The 16880-nt window shown below is 34.5% G+C and overlaps 1 protein-coding gene across 1 annotated transcript in view; it reads left to right on the top strand.

Moving 5' to 3' along the window:
- Positions 1-16518, top strand: part of LOC136031518 (peroxidase-like) — a 104161-nt gene extending 87643 nt beyond the window's left edge. Inside the window, exons 13-14 of the mRNA XM_065711188.1 lie at positions 6269-6377; positions 16332-16518. Of these exons, the coding sequence (XP_065567260.1) occupies positions 6269-6377; positions 16332-16410 (188 nt within the window). The 3' untranslated portion in view covers positions 16411-16518. The remainder of the gene's footprint in view (positions 1-6268; positions 6378-16331) is intronic.
- The last annotated feature ends 362 nt before the right edge of the window (positions 16519-16880 follow it).

The raw sequence follows: 16880 nt of genomic DNA, 5'->3' as shown, positions 1-16880 counted from the left end.
GAATCATTGGTCTTACAATACTGAGAGGGCCCAATTGCACGAAAACTGCAGTTCTAACACATTTTTTAAGCTGCTAAAGAGACAAAGATATAATATTTTTTTTAGCAACTAAAGAGATCACGTTTCAGCAAAATTCTCATTTCTGTCATTTTGTGCCATAAACAATAATATTGTCCCAAATAAGGAAAGAAGTAGTTGGTCAAAAGTTCTGAGATTACTAATCGGTTCAAAACTATCGAGAACCCAAATATATATTCCCCCAGTGTCAAAAGGCTTACTGCCACGAAGTGGCACGTATTCTCCCAAGCATATAATTGTGCAGTCTTAATAGAATGAACGGTTCTTCCAGTGGTCAGCAACTTGCGGCTTGGGAGCCGTATGCAGCTTTTTCGTCGTCAAAGTGCGATTCTTGAGAGTCTCTGTCATTCTGATTATGATATTACACAATTTGCAAGCCGCAAAAAAAGAAACAGACGCTTTAAAACTTTTGTTCATGGAAACGGTAGGCATGAATAATTGGAAATCAAAGGTAGTCCACATAATTCATATACACATTTTCACCTCCACGTATTTTAAGTTTTGTTATTGGTTCATTTCAAAGTAAATTTGGTGTAAAATCCGTGAGCAACATTGCTGTTTATTCTCGCACACACCACATCCCGTCCTATTATTAAATTATATAAAAAGTTTTTTTTAACTGAAAGTAAGGAGCGACATTAAAACTTAAAACGAACAGAAATTCCATAGTAAATGAAAGGGGCTGCTTCCTCGTCAACGCTCCGCTCTTTACGCTAAAGTGTGACTCTTTCTCTAAACTCTTCTTTTTAAAACAGTAAAAAACTTTAGCGTAAAGAGCGTGGCGTTGATGAGGAAGCAGCCCCTTTCATATACTAAGTAATTTCTGTTCGTTTTAAGTTTTAATGTCGCTCCTTACTTTCAGTTAAAAAAAAGTTTTTTTAATTTAATTTCTGAACGTTTTTGAATCAATACATGTTTTAATTTTGGCTCTCTGCAGAGGAACAATTAAAACAAAATTTGCATATTTATTTTTTTGGCTACAGGGCTTTCTCATAGTTTTTTGATCGAATATTTTGAGAAAAAAGAGCGAAGGAGGAAGTCTAATTACCCTCCGATTTTTTTGTTACTTAAAAAGGCAACTGGAACTTTTAATTTTTTACAAATGTTTTTATTAGTAAAAGTTATACATAACTTAATAATTAGCTTACCTAATGAACTTTTGTATTCTCATGTTTTTTACACATATGAGGGGGTTCGCCCCCTCGTCAGTACCTTGCTCTTTACGCTAAAGCTTAAATTTTGTCCCAATTCATTAAGAATGACCCCTGAATCACAAAAGCTGTAGAATATGTAGTTGAAATTACTAAAAATACTTTAACGTAAAGAGCGAGGTATTAGGAGGAGGTGAGCCCCTCATATGTGTAATAATTTCTATTCATTTTAAGTTTTAATGCTGCTCCTTACTTCAAGTTGAAAAAACTTCTTCATATTTATTTTTTCATTGTTTTTTTAAAATAATGCTAGAAAATCCTGCTTTCCCTTCATGAAAATTTTCTTTTCCCATGACATATTCCTCGATGGAAAGTTCCTCGAACATATCCCCCTCTTCTCAACCCCTTCCCCTACCAGAAAAATCCTCGTAAAAACGTCTGTACACTTCCCAATAATCATCTATATGCAAGCACTGGTCAAAGTTTGCAACTTGCAGTCCCTCCCACGGGGACTCTGGGGGAGTACGTCGTCCCCAAAGACATAGTTATAAGGTTTTCGACTACGCTGAATAAAATGGGTTATCTCAGAATATTGATCTGTTGACTTTGGGAAATTAGTTAGCGTGGGAGGGGGCCTAGGTGCCTTCCAATTTTTTTGGTCACTTAAAAAGGGCACTAGAACTTTTTATTTCTGTTAGAATGAGCCCTTTTGCAATATTCTAAGACCACTTGGTCGATATGATCACCCCTGGGAAATAAAACAAAGAAAAAAACAAAACAAACAAACAAACAAATAAACACGCATCCGTGATCTGGCTTGTAAAAAATACAAATTTCCATATTTTAGTAGATAGGAGCTTGAAACTTATACAATATGGGTTCTCTGATATGCTGAATCAAATAGTGTGATTTTCGTTAAGATCTTGTGACTTTTATATGGTATTTCACCCTATTTTCTAAAATAATGCAAAATTTCTCAGGCTCATTACTTTTGATGGGTAAGACTAAACTTGATGAAACTTATATATCTAAGATCTGCATTAAAATGCAATTCTTTTGATGTAGCTATTGCTATCAAAATTCCATTTTTTTAGTTTTGGTTACTATTGAGCCGGGTCGCTCCTTACTACAATTAAATAAAAAAAAACTAGTTTTTAAACTGAAAGTAAGGAGCGATATTAAAACTTAAAACGAACAGAAATTACTTCGTATATGAAATGGGTTGTCCCCTCCGCAGTCCCGCGCTCTTTACGCTAAAGTCTTGAATCGTTTTAAAAAGTAGAATTGTGGCAAAGAGTCAAACTTTAGCGTAAAGAGCGAGGAATTGCGGAGGGGACAACCCATTTCATATACGGAGTAATTTCTGTTCGTTTTAAGTTTTAATTTCGCTCCTTACTTTCAGTTTCAAAAACTAGTTTTTTTTTTATTTAATTTTTGAACGTTTTTGAATTAATGCATTTTTGATTTTGGCTAAATCTTAAGTTCTGTCCCAATTCTTTAAGAATGACCCCTGAATCAGAAAGGCAGTAGAATAAATAGTTGAAAATACTAAAAATACTTTAGCATAAAGAGCAAGGTATTTATCTCCTCCTAAATACCTCGCTCTTTATGCTAAAGTATTTTTAGAACCCTCATATACGTAATAATCTCTGTTCGTTTTCAGTTTTAATGCTACTCCTTACTTTCAGTTGAAAAAACTTTTTCATGTTTATTTTTTCATTGTTTTTTTCATAGTAATGCTAGAAAATCCCGTTCCCTTTTCATTGAATTTCTCTTCCCCCATGTTATATTCCTCCAAGAGAATATACTCAAACATAGCCCCCTCCCCTCAACCCCAACCGAAACCAAAAAACAATCCCCCTGAAAACGTCTGTACACTTCCCAATAACCATTACTGTGTATAAACACTGATCAAAGTTTGTAACTTGCAGCCCCTCCCCCGGGGACTGTGGGGGAGTGGGTCATTCCAAAGACATAGTTAATATGGTTTTCGACTACGCTGAATAAAATGGCTAGCTCAAAATTTGGATTCGTTGACTTTGGGAAAAAATGAGCTTGGGAGGGGGCCTAGGTGCCCTCCAATTTTCTGGTCACTTAAAAAGGGCACTAGAACTTTTATTTCCGTTAGAATGAGCCCTCTTGCGAGATTCTAGGACCACTTGGTCGACACGATGACCCCTGGGGAAAAAAACAAAAAAACAACAACAAATAAACACGCACCCATGATCTGTCTTCTGGCAAAAAATACTGAATTCCATATTTTTGTAGATAGGAGCTTGAAATTTTTTGCTAAATTTGCTTTTAGGGGGTGTTTCCCTATTTTCCAAAATAAGGCAAATTTTTTCAGGCTCATAACTTTTGATGACAAAGATTAAATTTGATGAAACTTATTTTTAGAATCACCATGAAAATTCAATTCTTTTGATATATCTTTTAGCATCAAAATTATGTTTTTTAGAATTTCGTTTACTATTGAGCCGGGTTGCTCCTTACTACAGTTCGTTACCGCGAACTGTTTGATTCGTTACCACGAACTGTTCGATTACTTGTGAGAGGATTTGTACTTGTAGCTTGCCGGGCAAAAAATGAGAAAAAAACAGCTCGATGACGAGAGAAGTTACATCAGGCCTGAAATGTCCTGCAGTGAAATATTTTATTTGCCATATATATATATATATATATATATATATATATATATATATATATATATATATATATATATATATATATATATATATATATATATATATATATATATATATATATATATATATATATATATATATATATATATAGTATATATATATCAGTAATCCGAATAGACTAGGAAAAAGTAACTTAACGATAAATTATTGGTGGTTTAATTAAACATTAGATGTTTCATTTTGACTAGATGATTTTAAATAAAGTTATGGTTAATAAGTAAACAATGCACATGTTTTTATTGATAATATTTCACAACCAACTGTGCCCCTTCCTTATATTTTTCACATTCATAGAAGATTTGGCTGTTTACAACAGAAAAGGTTTCCGATCACTAGGCGTTTTTCCAGCAATACTAACCAATATGTACCATTTTTTATGCAAGTTATTGATTAAAAAAAAAAAATCTAAAAGGACGACTCGGCCCAATAGTAACCAAAACCAAAAGAACAGGAATTTTGATAACTACTAATGTGCCAAAAGAATTAGCTGCTTATGTTCATTCCATATTTATAAAATTCGTTACTTTAGTATTACCCAAAGTTACCATTCAGAGAAGATTTGTATGATTCTCGATAAAGGGAGGAAACACACCCGAAAAGTCAAGCAATCTTAACGAAAATCGCACTAGAGAACTCTACCATACACGTTTCCAGGTCTTTTCTGCAAAACTGTGGAGTTTTTTATTTTTTGCCACGAAGAAAGATGACAGATGTGTTTGTTTTTTTTTTTTTTTTTTTTTCAGGGGTGATCGGAGTGAGCCAATGGTCCTAGAAGAATGAATGAAAATTATTCTAACTGAAATTAAAGATTTGTGTTCTTTTTTCTAGAGAACAAAAAATTGGAGGGCAACCATCCCCCCATCCCCACGTCAATTTCTCCCCAAAGACATCCGATCAAAACTTGAGATAACCATTTGGACCAGCATAGTTGAAAGGTCAAACAACGTTGCCTCTGGGGATCAAATGACCTACAACCAAGGCCGTATCCAGGGAGGATTAGGGGGTTTGAACCCCCCCCCCCCCACTAAATGTTTGTTTTACTCTTAAAACCGTAGCAAAAATAACACAAATAAGCTTTGATGCGTTTTTAAAGTTTTTTTTAGAAAACCCCTCTCCCCAAAAAAATACTTCTGCAGCCCTCCACCCCGAAAAAATACTGGATGCAACCCTGCCCACCCTATCCCCTGGGGAAAGGACTATAAGCTAAGTAATTTTCACTTTGTTTATATATAGTATTTGTTATTAGGAAATATTCAGAATTTTTAAGGGGGATTTTTTGTGAAGTGGGGAGGAATCTTCTGCGGGTGGGTGTTTTCCAGGGAGAGAGTTTTTCATGGGGAGGAAAGGTTCCAGGGGAACTCCAAAGGAAAAATTTAAACAGGGGAGGGGGGATCTCCTGGCATGATTTGAGAAATGGTCAGGAATTAAATAAAAACACAAGTGTTTTCAACTGAAAGCAAGGACTACTATTGCTGCTACAAACAACTCACTGCATTATCAATCGGCCTGAGGCTAACTCAGCTCCACATGCCCATTAAAGCTTATTGGGAGCAAAATTAAAACTTAAAGCGAACACAAATTAATTTTTATATTAGGGAGGCTACCCTTCACCATCCCTCGCTCTTCACGCTTAAGTTTGTCTTTTTGTTCCAATTCCTTAAGAACGACTCCTCAAACACAAGGCCCCTTTAGTTTGGATGGGAAATATTTTCAAAGAACTTAAAGACTTCAGCTTAAATAGCGAGGGATAAGGAAGGGACAGCCTCCCTCATCAAGAGAATAATTTTTATTCTTTTTAACTTTAATGTTGCTCCTTATTTATAGATGAAAAAAATTTAGTTTCTATGTTTGCTCTTCAGGCTATTCGAATATCTATTAATAGCTTCTATATTTTTCATGTTAAAGCTGGCCAAAAAAAGGAGAAAGGGAAAGAAAAAGAGAGAGAGGAGAGGGAAGATGGCAAATTTCAGAGAATGTAAGACAAGGAAGCACATCAGCAGAAGTAATACCAAAAAGGGAATTCTTTCAATTTGGTATTCTCCTGGAGATCAGCAAAGATATATACAGTAGAGCAAAACAAAAGGATTCCAAAAGTAGAATTTTGGATATAATTTTGGTTTCATACAACATTATCAAGATTGTAACGCAATTAAAGTGATAAATTACTATATGCTCACCTGAAATTCCAGACGGTCGAAACATTCGTAAAACCAGCTCGTTATCTAATGCTATAATTTCCAGATTTATTAAATGTATTCTAGTTTCTAAAACAAATTTATTATCTAAGGGTAAAGCTGGTTTTTTCGCCATTTTTTGTAAATATTTATTTTGCAGCACAACTTCAAGAAATCCAAAAAGTCAGCTTGGCCCGTATACTTTGTGACAATTCGGACGGAACATTATTTTCTACACAACCTTTGGTCTTTCGACTCGTAAGTAGAGTGTAAGTGAAAATTGAACTTTTTTTCATAGTAGCTAAGAAATAATTCTCTCTCAAATTGATTTTTTTTTGCAAAAAAGAGTGCTACCTTTTTATCAATTTCCAAACTTCGTCCTGACAGAAATAGTCAAAAACGGTAGATGTGGCTGCTTTCTCGGAGTTTATCTATGCTAGATTGACAATTTTGGCATTTTTAAAACTAAAAATTACCAATGAATGTCCCAAACATTTGTTTAAAGTGTTAAGCTACTCCTTATTACTTTGTTATTATTGTTAATAACTAACAGGGCATCGTTTTCAAATACGTTTTACCAAAATTGTAGTTGAAAGATTAACTAGTGAGGAAATGAACGTACGACAAAATACAAAACGGAAATAAAAAACAACTTCCGTTTAAAGTGAGGAAAGATTGTAAAACAGAAACACCTGACAATTGGATTAAGTTATACCCAAAAATTAAAAAAGTTTTGGGGTTTTTGGGCGGTTTATGCTCAGGCTAATGAAAAAAGCTCCTCCTCCTCTCCCCCCTACTCCATGCGTTTGTTCCTAAAAAAAACTCGTTACATATTTGTCTTGAATAAAAAAAATGAGTACTGGTCTAGTTTATGCATCATTCTGAACTAAATACTGTTTAGATATTAAATTGAAATATTGAGTTCCTTTATTAACTACTAATTACAAAAACTATATATACACAAAACCGCTCGGGGAAGGCTCAAACAGCCTGATGTTGAACGGCTGCAATCCTCTGATTCTCTTCGTATTTATTTAAAATACAATAAATAAAGAAGAATAACAATACTCTCACTCAATTACCCTTTAATACCAAATATACATAAATAAAGGCCAACACTAATAAAAAAAAATATCTCCCCACTCCCAATAAATGTTTTTAATTTTACTTCAAATGACCCAATGTGTTCAGCCGCACTAAAGCCAGCTGGGATAATATTCCAAATAGCCGGAGCTAAATACCTAATTCCGAATGCTGCACGTGTTGTGTCTCGGTACTCAACAATAAATTTATCTGCCTCTCTAGTCTCATTGAACGATTTAGTCGAAAAAAATCAGGAAGTTGGAGGACATACATCATTGCAACATCGATACGCAAAAACAGCAACTTGATAATCTCGAATCGGACCAAATGAATGAATTCTAATTCCTTAACATTCACGATACTTGTATTTATTGATGTTTTAAAGTTACATACCGTTTAACTGCTCCCCCCTTTCAATGTCTGGAAGTGGTGTCAATTCACAACAATACAATCAATTAAACAAAATGTATTTTTAAGATTTGCCGTTTCGCAGTATTTTCAGGAACACAAAAAACGTTTCTTCAATAAAGATAAAGACAACCCCCCCCCTAAGAAACCCAAGAATCTGGAGGGACAGTCCATTCCTACATTTCTGTCATTGATGCCTCGATAGCGGCTTTTTTAGAAGCAAAAATTGACTCATTTCGACAGCTTCTACTTTATTTTTTTTATTATCTTATTTCTTATTAACAGCCAGTGGCGTAACAGGGAGGGAAGTGCTAAAGAGGACAGCTATTCTGGGTAAAGTCTCAAAGAGGCACTTAATTAATTTTTCTCTCATTATTAGACGAGAGAAAAATTCGAAAACTGTAAGACTTATTTTTCAAATAGAAGAATAACTGCATCTTACATTACATATGGCATCAAATTCGATAATGAGCTTTTCCGAGTGGAACGTGATCGTATTCAGCCTAGGCGTTGCATTAAATGTCAAAGTTTTAACTATGGTCAAAATCAATGTAAATCTGAATGTTTCAAATTTGCCCGATGTAGCGGTAATCACATTTCGACTAAAGACTCCCCATGTCAAGCGCCAGTTAAATGCGCCAGTTGTGGCTCGAATGATCACCCAGTTTACAGCTTTTGGTGTCCGATTGTAAAGAAATTTTGTAAATGAATGTATTACGTCGTGTTTCGTCTCTTAATTCAAATGGTGTGTTCGGGAAATTACCTGTACTTCATGGTCTTTTGAATGAAAAATTATCGTTATTATGTCTTCAAGAACACCACCTCCTTGATCATTCGTTGAATCTGATTTCTAGTTTGTCTACTCAGCATGATATTTTTGCTGTAGCGGCTACACCGACTGGTGGGCGTCCCTCCGATGGTTTAGCTACTATTTTACCCAAGTCTCTTAATGCAACTATTCTAGCAACTGATACAAATTTTTTAGCTTGTAGTTTTCCAAACGTAGTTATAATTAATTGTTATTTTCCGACTGATTACCTTGATGAAATTTCTTTTGATGTGTTTACTCAACGCTGTTTTAATCTTAGTCAATTTGTCTCTAGTTTACAGTCGAATTTTCGTACTTATATTTAGGTGATTTTAACTGTGATCCAAATATAGCGAATGAACGGCGTACAATTCTATCGTATTATCTTCCTAGTTTTTCTATTTTACCGAAGTCCCAGGATTTTACTTATATTCGTTAAAGTGGTAGTACAACTAATATTGATCAAGTTTTTTCTTCTAACCCAAGTGATCCTTTGCCTGTGGTTACTGTAATCGAAGATTTCCCCGTTAGTGACCACATGCCGCTTCAGTTCCTTTTACCCCCTTTGCCTTCTCGTCCTTCCCCAGTTCGTATTTCAGGTAATAAGCTTCCTAAATTTTTTGATTGGGTTGATTGGAATCCAAATTTTTAATCCATCTTTGGCTATTAATTTTATTTATTTTGAAGTAATCCATTGCTTAAAGTACGGTGCTGCGGAAGCTTTTCCTACTAATAGGATAAGATTGGGCGCGCAGAAACCTTTTTGGAGCCTCAATCCTTTTTGGTTAATTCTAATAAGGTGGCAAAACAAGCGTATTGGGAATGGTGAGCACTTGGTAAACCTAGAGACTCGCATCCAGCTTTTTTGCTAATGTAAAAGAGTGAGGCCAAATTCCAAGCGGAACTCCGCCGTCATAATAACCTGATCATAGAAGAAGCTTCTTCAAATGTTGATAACGACAAGAACAAGAATCTCCCTTGGAAAGTTTTCTTAGGCAATAGGCGGACTAACATGCCTGATATTAATTCCACGCCATCGCTAAAAGAGTGGAACAATTATTTTTCTAAGTTGTCGACTTCGCATTATTCTAATAGTACTGTGTTGAAATTAGATGAATTGTTGAAGAATTGTTCAACTGATTACAGGATATCTGAAGATATGTTATACAAAGCTATCAAAACATTAAAGAGGCAGTCGACTAAGGATCATGATGGCGTATTTGCTAATCACCTCAAACTTGCTCCTTCTTCTTTTCTTGTTACTCTACTGGCATTTTTCAACCTTTTACTTATTACTGGTTTAGGACCATCGTCATTCTATATTGGCACAGTTACGCCTATTCCTAAGAGCGGGAAGAAAGACTTGTCATCTTGTAGTTCCTGGAGGCCAATTACTAGGGGTTCTAGGATTGAGAAAGTGTTCGAGGTGTGTTTGAAGGATCATCTTGAGATTATCGAAGTTGGTTCTTATCAAGTTGGTTTCAAGAGAGGTTTGGGATGTGACCACGCCCATGCATCTTTCAGCAAAGTTATCGAAGAAGCGAGAATTTCTGGTCAACCGTAATACACCCTCTTAGTTGATATCAAAGGCGCCTTCGATAATATTTCTCATGCATCTGCACTGCTCCCTTTAATCCATGCTGGATTGCCCCTAGCTGTCATTCGAGTCCATCACTTTTGGTATTCTGTTTAAGATCCGTATTTGTCTGAGTTCGTCTTCCTCTCAGTCCAAGGTAATTCAAGTGGGTAGAGGAATTAGACAAGGGGGAATTATTTCTCCTTATATATTCAACTCATGTTTTGCTACTGCCCTTAATTTTCTTTCTTGTTCTCTTGCTTCATTATCTCGAAATCTATCTTACGTTGCATATGCTGATGACATTATCCTTCTAAGCCGGTCCAAGTCTAGTCTTGTTTCTAATTTTGATATTTTTTTAATTGTTTAGAAGATTTGGGCCTTTCTATCAGTTTTGAAAAATGTCAATTTTTTGTTGTAAATTGTTTAGAGGATGATGTCAGGGCGACTCTCGATTGCGGCAATGGTGTTATTTTCCAGTCGTCGCCAATAGTCACTTACTTGGGATTACCTTGTGCTGCTTCGAAAAGAGATTTTAAACCAGTTCTGGTTCAGCATATTCAGATGAAACTACATTGGTCTTTTAATTCGAGTTCGGGGTCTTTACCGTCGGGACGTCCTTGGCCGTATGCATAGCGCTGTTGCTGTGCCTAACGTATTGTTCCCATCCATCCTCTTCCGTAATTTCTGACCTTCTGAACTTTCGCCCATTAAAGTTTCTTATTTTAAATTTTGTACATTTTTACTTTGTTTCCCCTTTCTTTTAGTAACACTGAGATTGTTTTAAAGCTTAAAGTGAAGGATCCCGTAGTCTGTATAAGGAAAAAATATAAAACATTTGAAGGCAAGGCGAAAATAGTCCTTTTAGGCCACAATGTATCTCCGTCTTTTAGTAACAGTTCTGGCTCTTAATGATTTATAGGTTAAATTATTTAGCAAGTGTTTTTTGCATCTTTTATTTTCTTTTAAGTGCTTGATCAATATTTGATATTTTTTTTTATTCTAAGCGTTATCATTTGTCTTTTCTTTATATTTATATTGTAGCCTACTAAATTAATTTAAAAAAAATAAATTTAAATTTAATTTTTTTAAATTTAAATCTAAAAAAATAAAAAAAATAATGAAAAAAAAATAAATTACTATGACGTCACTTATATTTTGGTAATTATGTGAGGGAGGAGGTAAAAAAACGGACCCAAGTATTATGGTATGGATGTAGTACACAGTTAACTGATAAGGATTCAGAAAATCTATTAAAAGAAAAACTTAGAGAAGATCATTTCCTGAATTAATAGAGTAATAATTTTATTCCTATAGTGCTCTAAGCATAACATTCAATTCTGTCACCCAAATATCAATGCATTGCCCATCTTATAATCCCACATTTGGAAAATAACTTCTAACAATGTTTACAATGATGTTTACCAGTTTGTACAATAAAATTTACATGTTTTTTTTTTATTTTATTTTTACCCAATTATTATTTCTTCCTGAGTTTCCGTTGCATAATGTATGACTGAAAAAATTCAACTGTCAACTTCAACCTGTTCTTTATTCATCTTAAAAAATACAAAAACAACATTATTTCCCAACAGAGAGCAGAGCTCGTAAGGCTGGGTCAGTGCAAAAACATAGAAAAAAATCAACATACCATCATACTAATAATTCCAAAATTTAACACGGCAAAAGACTAATAAAATAGAAAAAAACTCATAAAAGAGAAGTAGCAAGGATAAGTAAATAAATAAATATCGGGCAGGAGGGGCGTGGGAGGCCATACCAGACACAGGGACACAAAAACAAAACACACAAATAAGAAGATCGAATAATTTAATTTTCCATCATCAATGGTGAACAATCAAAATTTTAGCAAACAATCTTTAATATTTGCTTTTTTAAATTTAGTTGAGATTTTTGGGATGGATCAAACAGAATTTTATCAGTCAGCTTATAATTGTTAGCAATGAAGGGTATTTGGTACCTAATCGAAAACCTTGAACTTTCAGAACTTACAACAGGAATTCAGTACATCCCAGACCTCTGACAATCCGAACGAGAAAGTAAAATTAACAGAGATTTGTCATAGAAATAATTTTTAGAATTTTGGATTTGAAAATACCAGCGAAGTACTCTTATTGCCCTATTTTGTAGTACCTGTAAGGGTTTCATGTGCTTCCAAAATGTACTAAGATATACAACTGAGCAGTAATTCAAACAAGAAGTGATTAGCGAGTGATAAATTATTTTTAGAAAGGTAAAAGGAAAAATATTCTTCACACGATTCATCGACCCAATATTTAGAGCAAGTTTTAATCTTCAATACTCAATATGATTATGAAATGACAAAAGGGGATCAAGAAAAACTCCTAAATAACGATTTGATTGGACTCTACAAATTTTTTTTTATCACCAACCTCCTGACATCACCAGCTCCTGACAAGAAATCTCTCGAGTGGCACGTTTTGAACGACCAAAAACCATAAAATTAGTTTTGGTAAAATTTGGTACTAGATTATTGGAAACAAACTATCGATTTACTGAGGTAACACTTATAGTCAGATTTTCGATCAATGTCGATGAATTCCTAGCTTTAACTGTTATAGCTGTATCATCTGCAAATAGAATTGCATGGCTAATATTCTCATGCAAACCTCGTGGAAGATCATTAATATAAATCAAAAATAAAAGTGGACCTAATACTGAGCTTTGGTGGACACCAATATCAATAAGACTTTTTAAATTAGTCATTTTTCAACCAACGTCTACTGTGATTTTGCGCCCGCACAGGTATGATTTAATAATTTGTAATCCTTTCCCTCTTATGTCAGAATGTATTATTTTGTTAAGAAGAATTTCATGATTCAAAGTGTCAAATGCTTTTTTTATATCATAGAAAACAGTAGCCACATGGAAATCATCATCTAAACAATCATTTATTTCTAATAAAAGAGCTGCAACCGCGTGTTCTGTCGAACGGTTTGCCCTAAATCCAAATTGATATTTGATAAAGAAATTTATTTTATGTAAATAGCTAGAAATCCTTTCTTTTAATTTTTTTTTGCAGCACTTCATATAATGGTGATAAAATTGCAATTGGACAATAATTGCTTACATCAGATTTATCGCCTTGTTTATACAACGGAACTACTCGGGCAATTTCCATCTACTAGGAAATATACCTGAATTGATACTCAAATTTAAAATGTGGATAAGTAGTTCAAAAATAACTCCGGCAATACTCTTTAACAAATTTGTTGATAATTCATCATATCTCACTGAATTACTGTTTTTTATATTTTTGATAATCTTATGGGATTCTGCAAAACTAACAGGGGTCAGAAACATGCTCGTACATTCATTAGGGGGTAAATATTCTTTATGCCACCTGCAAGGGGACTATTCCTGCTGAAACAATTGCTTGACCAACACCAGCAAAATAATCACTAAACATATTAGCAACATCTTGTGGTTCTCTAACTTCTACACCATTTATATTAATTAATACCTCACGATGTGATACCTTTTTATTTTTTCCAATTTTATCCTTAATTAAATTCCAAGTTTTTTGAGGAGAATCAGAATTTTTTAATGAATTAAATAATTCCATATGATGATATTATTTTCTAACTTGGCAGCCTCCAATTTCACAATCCGACACATTGAATCTTCATTTTTTCTTTTTAACTTTGTTAAGTGCAAATTGAGGCAGGACGTATCATTTTCAATTTTTCCAATTTTCAATTCACTTTTAACCATCTTATTTTTAAGAAGCGAATGTTATTTATCCTGATTATCGACCCTTGTAGTAAGAGTACCTAATTGATTGCATAAGTTGTCTAATTTATTACATTTCTTTTACGATTTCAAGAATTTGCTTTAAATCTGCAGCTAGCATTGATATTTCCAGTCTCGAGCTAGAGCTATCATCTGAGGTGTCTAATGAAATATTCATACCTTCTCGTTTCAGATTTTCCCTTTTACGTCCCATTGTACATTAATATTGTACTAATATCCAAATATTAATACGTATTACTAAATATCCAACAGTTCTTGAAATAATGTTTTCAGCATTGAATGAGTATCGAAAAGTTCTTGAAATAATATTTTCACATAAATCCACACAGGGGTCTCAAATACGTCTTACTCTGATGAGAGCATTGAATGAACTGACTAGAGCATTGAACTGAACAACAAAATAAAAACACTTAAAGATTTGTTTCTCTTCAAAGCATCGGAAATGAAAATTTGGTAAATAAAAGTACTATTCTCACCTGAACAATACGATGCAAAATATATTATATGTTTCCTCATAATTGAAGATGCTGTGAATATAAGAGCCTAGTATTCGGTGCTGGGTAAACGAAACACCCCTATGACCCAAACCATATACAGTTGGCTTTTCGTGGGGGAAACCCAAATTGTTAATGAGCAAGTTTTTGTAAATGTCATTTCAGCAACCATTGAGCCTTTTGCGTTAAAACCTGAGACTTTCTACCATTTTGTGGCCAAAATATGTGAATTTGTGACCATAAAAAACCTGCAAAATTTCACAGAAAATCAGTGACGGGGGCAACACTGTCCACTCACTTATTCTCTTGTGATCTATCACTTGAATACTTTTTGTGCAACAACGGCTTATAGCGTTTTCACTCGTATTCCTAGCTGCCCTTCTAACTTTCTTCCCTAAGACACCACCTACTGCTTCACAAACGATTTTCCTAAAATTATTCCATCCATCTTCTACATTGTCAAATTTTATACTCCGGTTTCATATTCAACTGTTCCTGGAAATTTCTCATTCTGAAGTCTACCAACGTCACAACTTCCCTTAAGATAGTTGTCCTTCCTAAATTTCAGCTTTAGGCAAACTCTTGACATTACTAGATGGTTATCCTAACTATAAACATCAATAACAGCACTCCTATAAACCCTAGTATCTTGTATCGATCCTGCCAGTCTTTGATTTACAATAAATCAAGGTTAGCCGTCTTACCATCATACGAATACCATGTTAGCTTATGGGCCATTTTATGACCAAACAACACACAGAAAAAGCTCTGTTTCTTATTTTTGGTCGATTATGATTACAGCGGTTACTGCAACCTAGTAAGGAACGAACCACGGCCCATAGTAACTAGTAAAGAACGAGCCCCTGGGAATCAGACAGCAGATAACTCAAATATCACATTATGACCAATATAACATCATCCTGTACACAAAGATGCAGTTTTTTGACAAAAATAGTATTTTATTTTTAACATTTCCCAATTTTTACGATATGACAATTTTACAATAGTTTTACGTTTTCCCAATTCAAAAAGACACTAGACATAGCAATTTCCTTTAAAATGAGCCCTTAGACAGCTCTATCTAATGTTCCAGTGCACCGCTAGCACTGGAGGAAAAAAAGGAAGAGAAACTGGACGCATCAGTGCTGTCCATACAGAGAACTAATTTTCCTTTTTGCTCAAGCCAGGGAACTGTGAGTTTAGTGAATAGCGTTTTTCACCATTACAATTCCAATGGTGTACTTTTTGTTCAATTTGAGGCAATTTCTTAGGGGTTTCCGGATATTTTTTTTTAATTTCCATAAATCCGTTTCTGAAATAACATTTCACCATTAAGACCAATCTAGATAATAGTTACAACTCCTGAATCATCTAAAACTGGCAATTTTTCTCACTAATCATTTTTTGAAACGCGTATTTTAATTTTTGGTTACTATGAGCTGCGGTTTGTTCTTTGCTAGGTTGCAACTACCATCTGCAACCATGATAAGTGAACTACAAGGAAAGTCTTTTAACGGAAGGCTTTTCTTTAACAAAGAAGGTTTTTTTCGATGATAAGTTTCTGTTTTGGAGCATAATAGCATTGAAGAGCTTTCCTTTAGAAAGTGAAGAGACTTCCACTGAAGAGACAGTCTCACAGATGAGACTTCCTTTAGAAATATTTTTGAGCAAATTCCTTGTTTTTGAGTGCATGTGTTATCATCCACTTAGACATGGGAAAGAATTTACATCTTTCTATCCCAGAAATGGGTCAAGGCGTACTTAAGAGGCTATATGTAAATATATTAATTATACTTGATATCTTATTTGGGCTATTCCAGAGGTTGGTGGCACAGGGGCAAAATTGACCTCTGCAATTCCTCCCCCCAACTTGTTTTATGGGAACTAGCGATGGATTAACGGCTCAAAATAGTTAGTTTCAGCCTCTCCTCCAGTCATGGCATCTGGGGCAGCGTCTCCCGGTCGCTTCCCCCCTTTGAGCAGCCCTGTATCTTATCCACCAGCATTAATAACAGATTAAGTCTAGAAGATATAAATTTCAATGTCTTTCTCTTTCCAGTAACAGAAAAGTGTTGTGTGGAAGCTTAGCCATCCCAATCATGGATCTACGAGTCTGGGCCCGTGAACCAGTCCAATAATCAAAATAGCAAATGGAAAAAAGAGCCTGTCATTTGGAAACATGCAGATACCGATAAACATCATAAGTGATTATGTCAATTTCCAAATAAACTCCGAACAATTATAAATGTCTTCATATCTATTGGAAAGCGATTGTCCATATTTGACCAAAAACTAATAGCAAAAGATAGATAAAGAGAGAAAAAAGTCTATTATTATATTTAACCAAATAGTTTACTTTTGTTAGAGAAAAAAAAATCCAAAAAGGAAACAAAACTGCTTCTTTATTGATACCACCACAAACATTCACCTCGACGAGGGAGTACCTCAATACTTCCACTTTCCCCGAAACTAAATTGAGTTATCCAAAATCCTTCCGAAAATAAATGTTAGCAAAAACAATTTGTGTAACGTGCCGAAGTTCGTATATTTGCAAACGTCAAATTTCGTGGAGATTTCAGAGAACATCATCTCCTTTTGGGGAAATTGG

The sequence above is a fragment of the Artemia franciscana genome, chromosome 9 (genome assembly GCF_032884065.1).
Source record: "Artemia franciscana chromosome 9, ASM3288406v1, whole genome shotgun sequence".
Classification (NCBI taxonomy): domain Eukaryota; kingdom Metazoa; phylum Arthropoda; class Branchiopoda; order Anostraca; family Artemiidae; genus Artemia; species Artemia franciscana.
The sequence above is the reverse complement of the archived record's forward strand: the minus strand, read 5'-3'. Positions and strand labels throughout refer to the sequence as shown.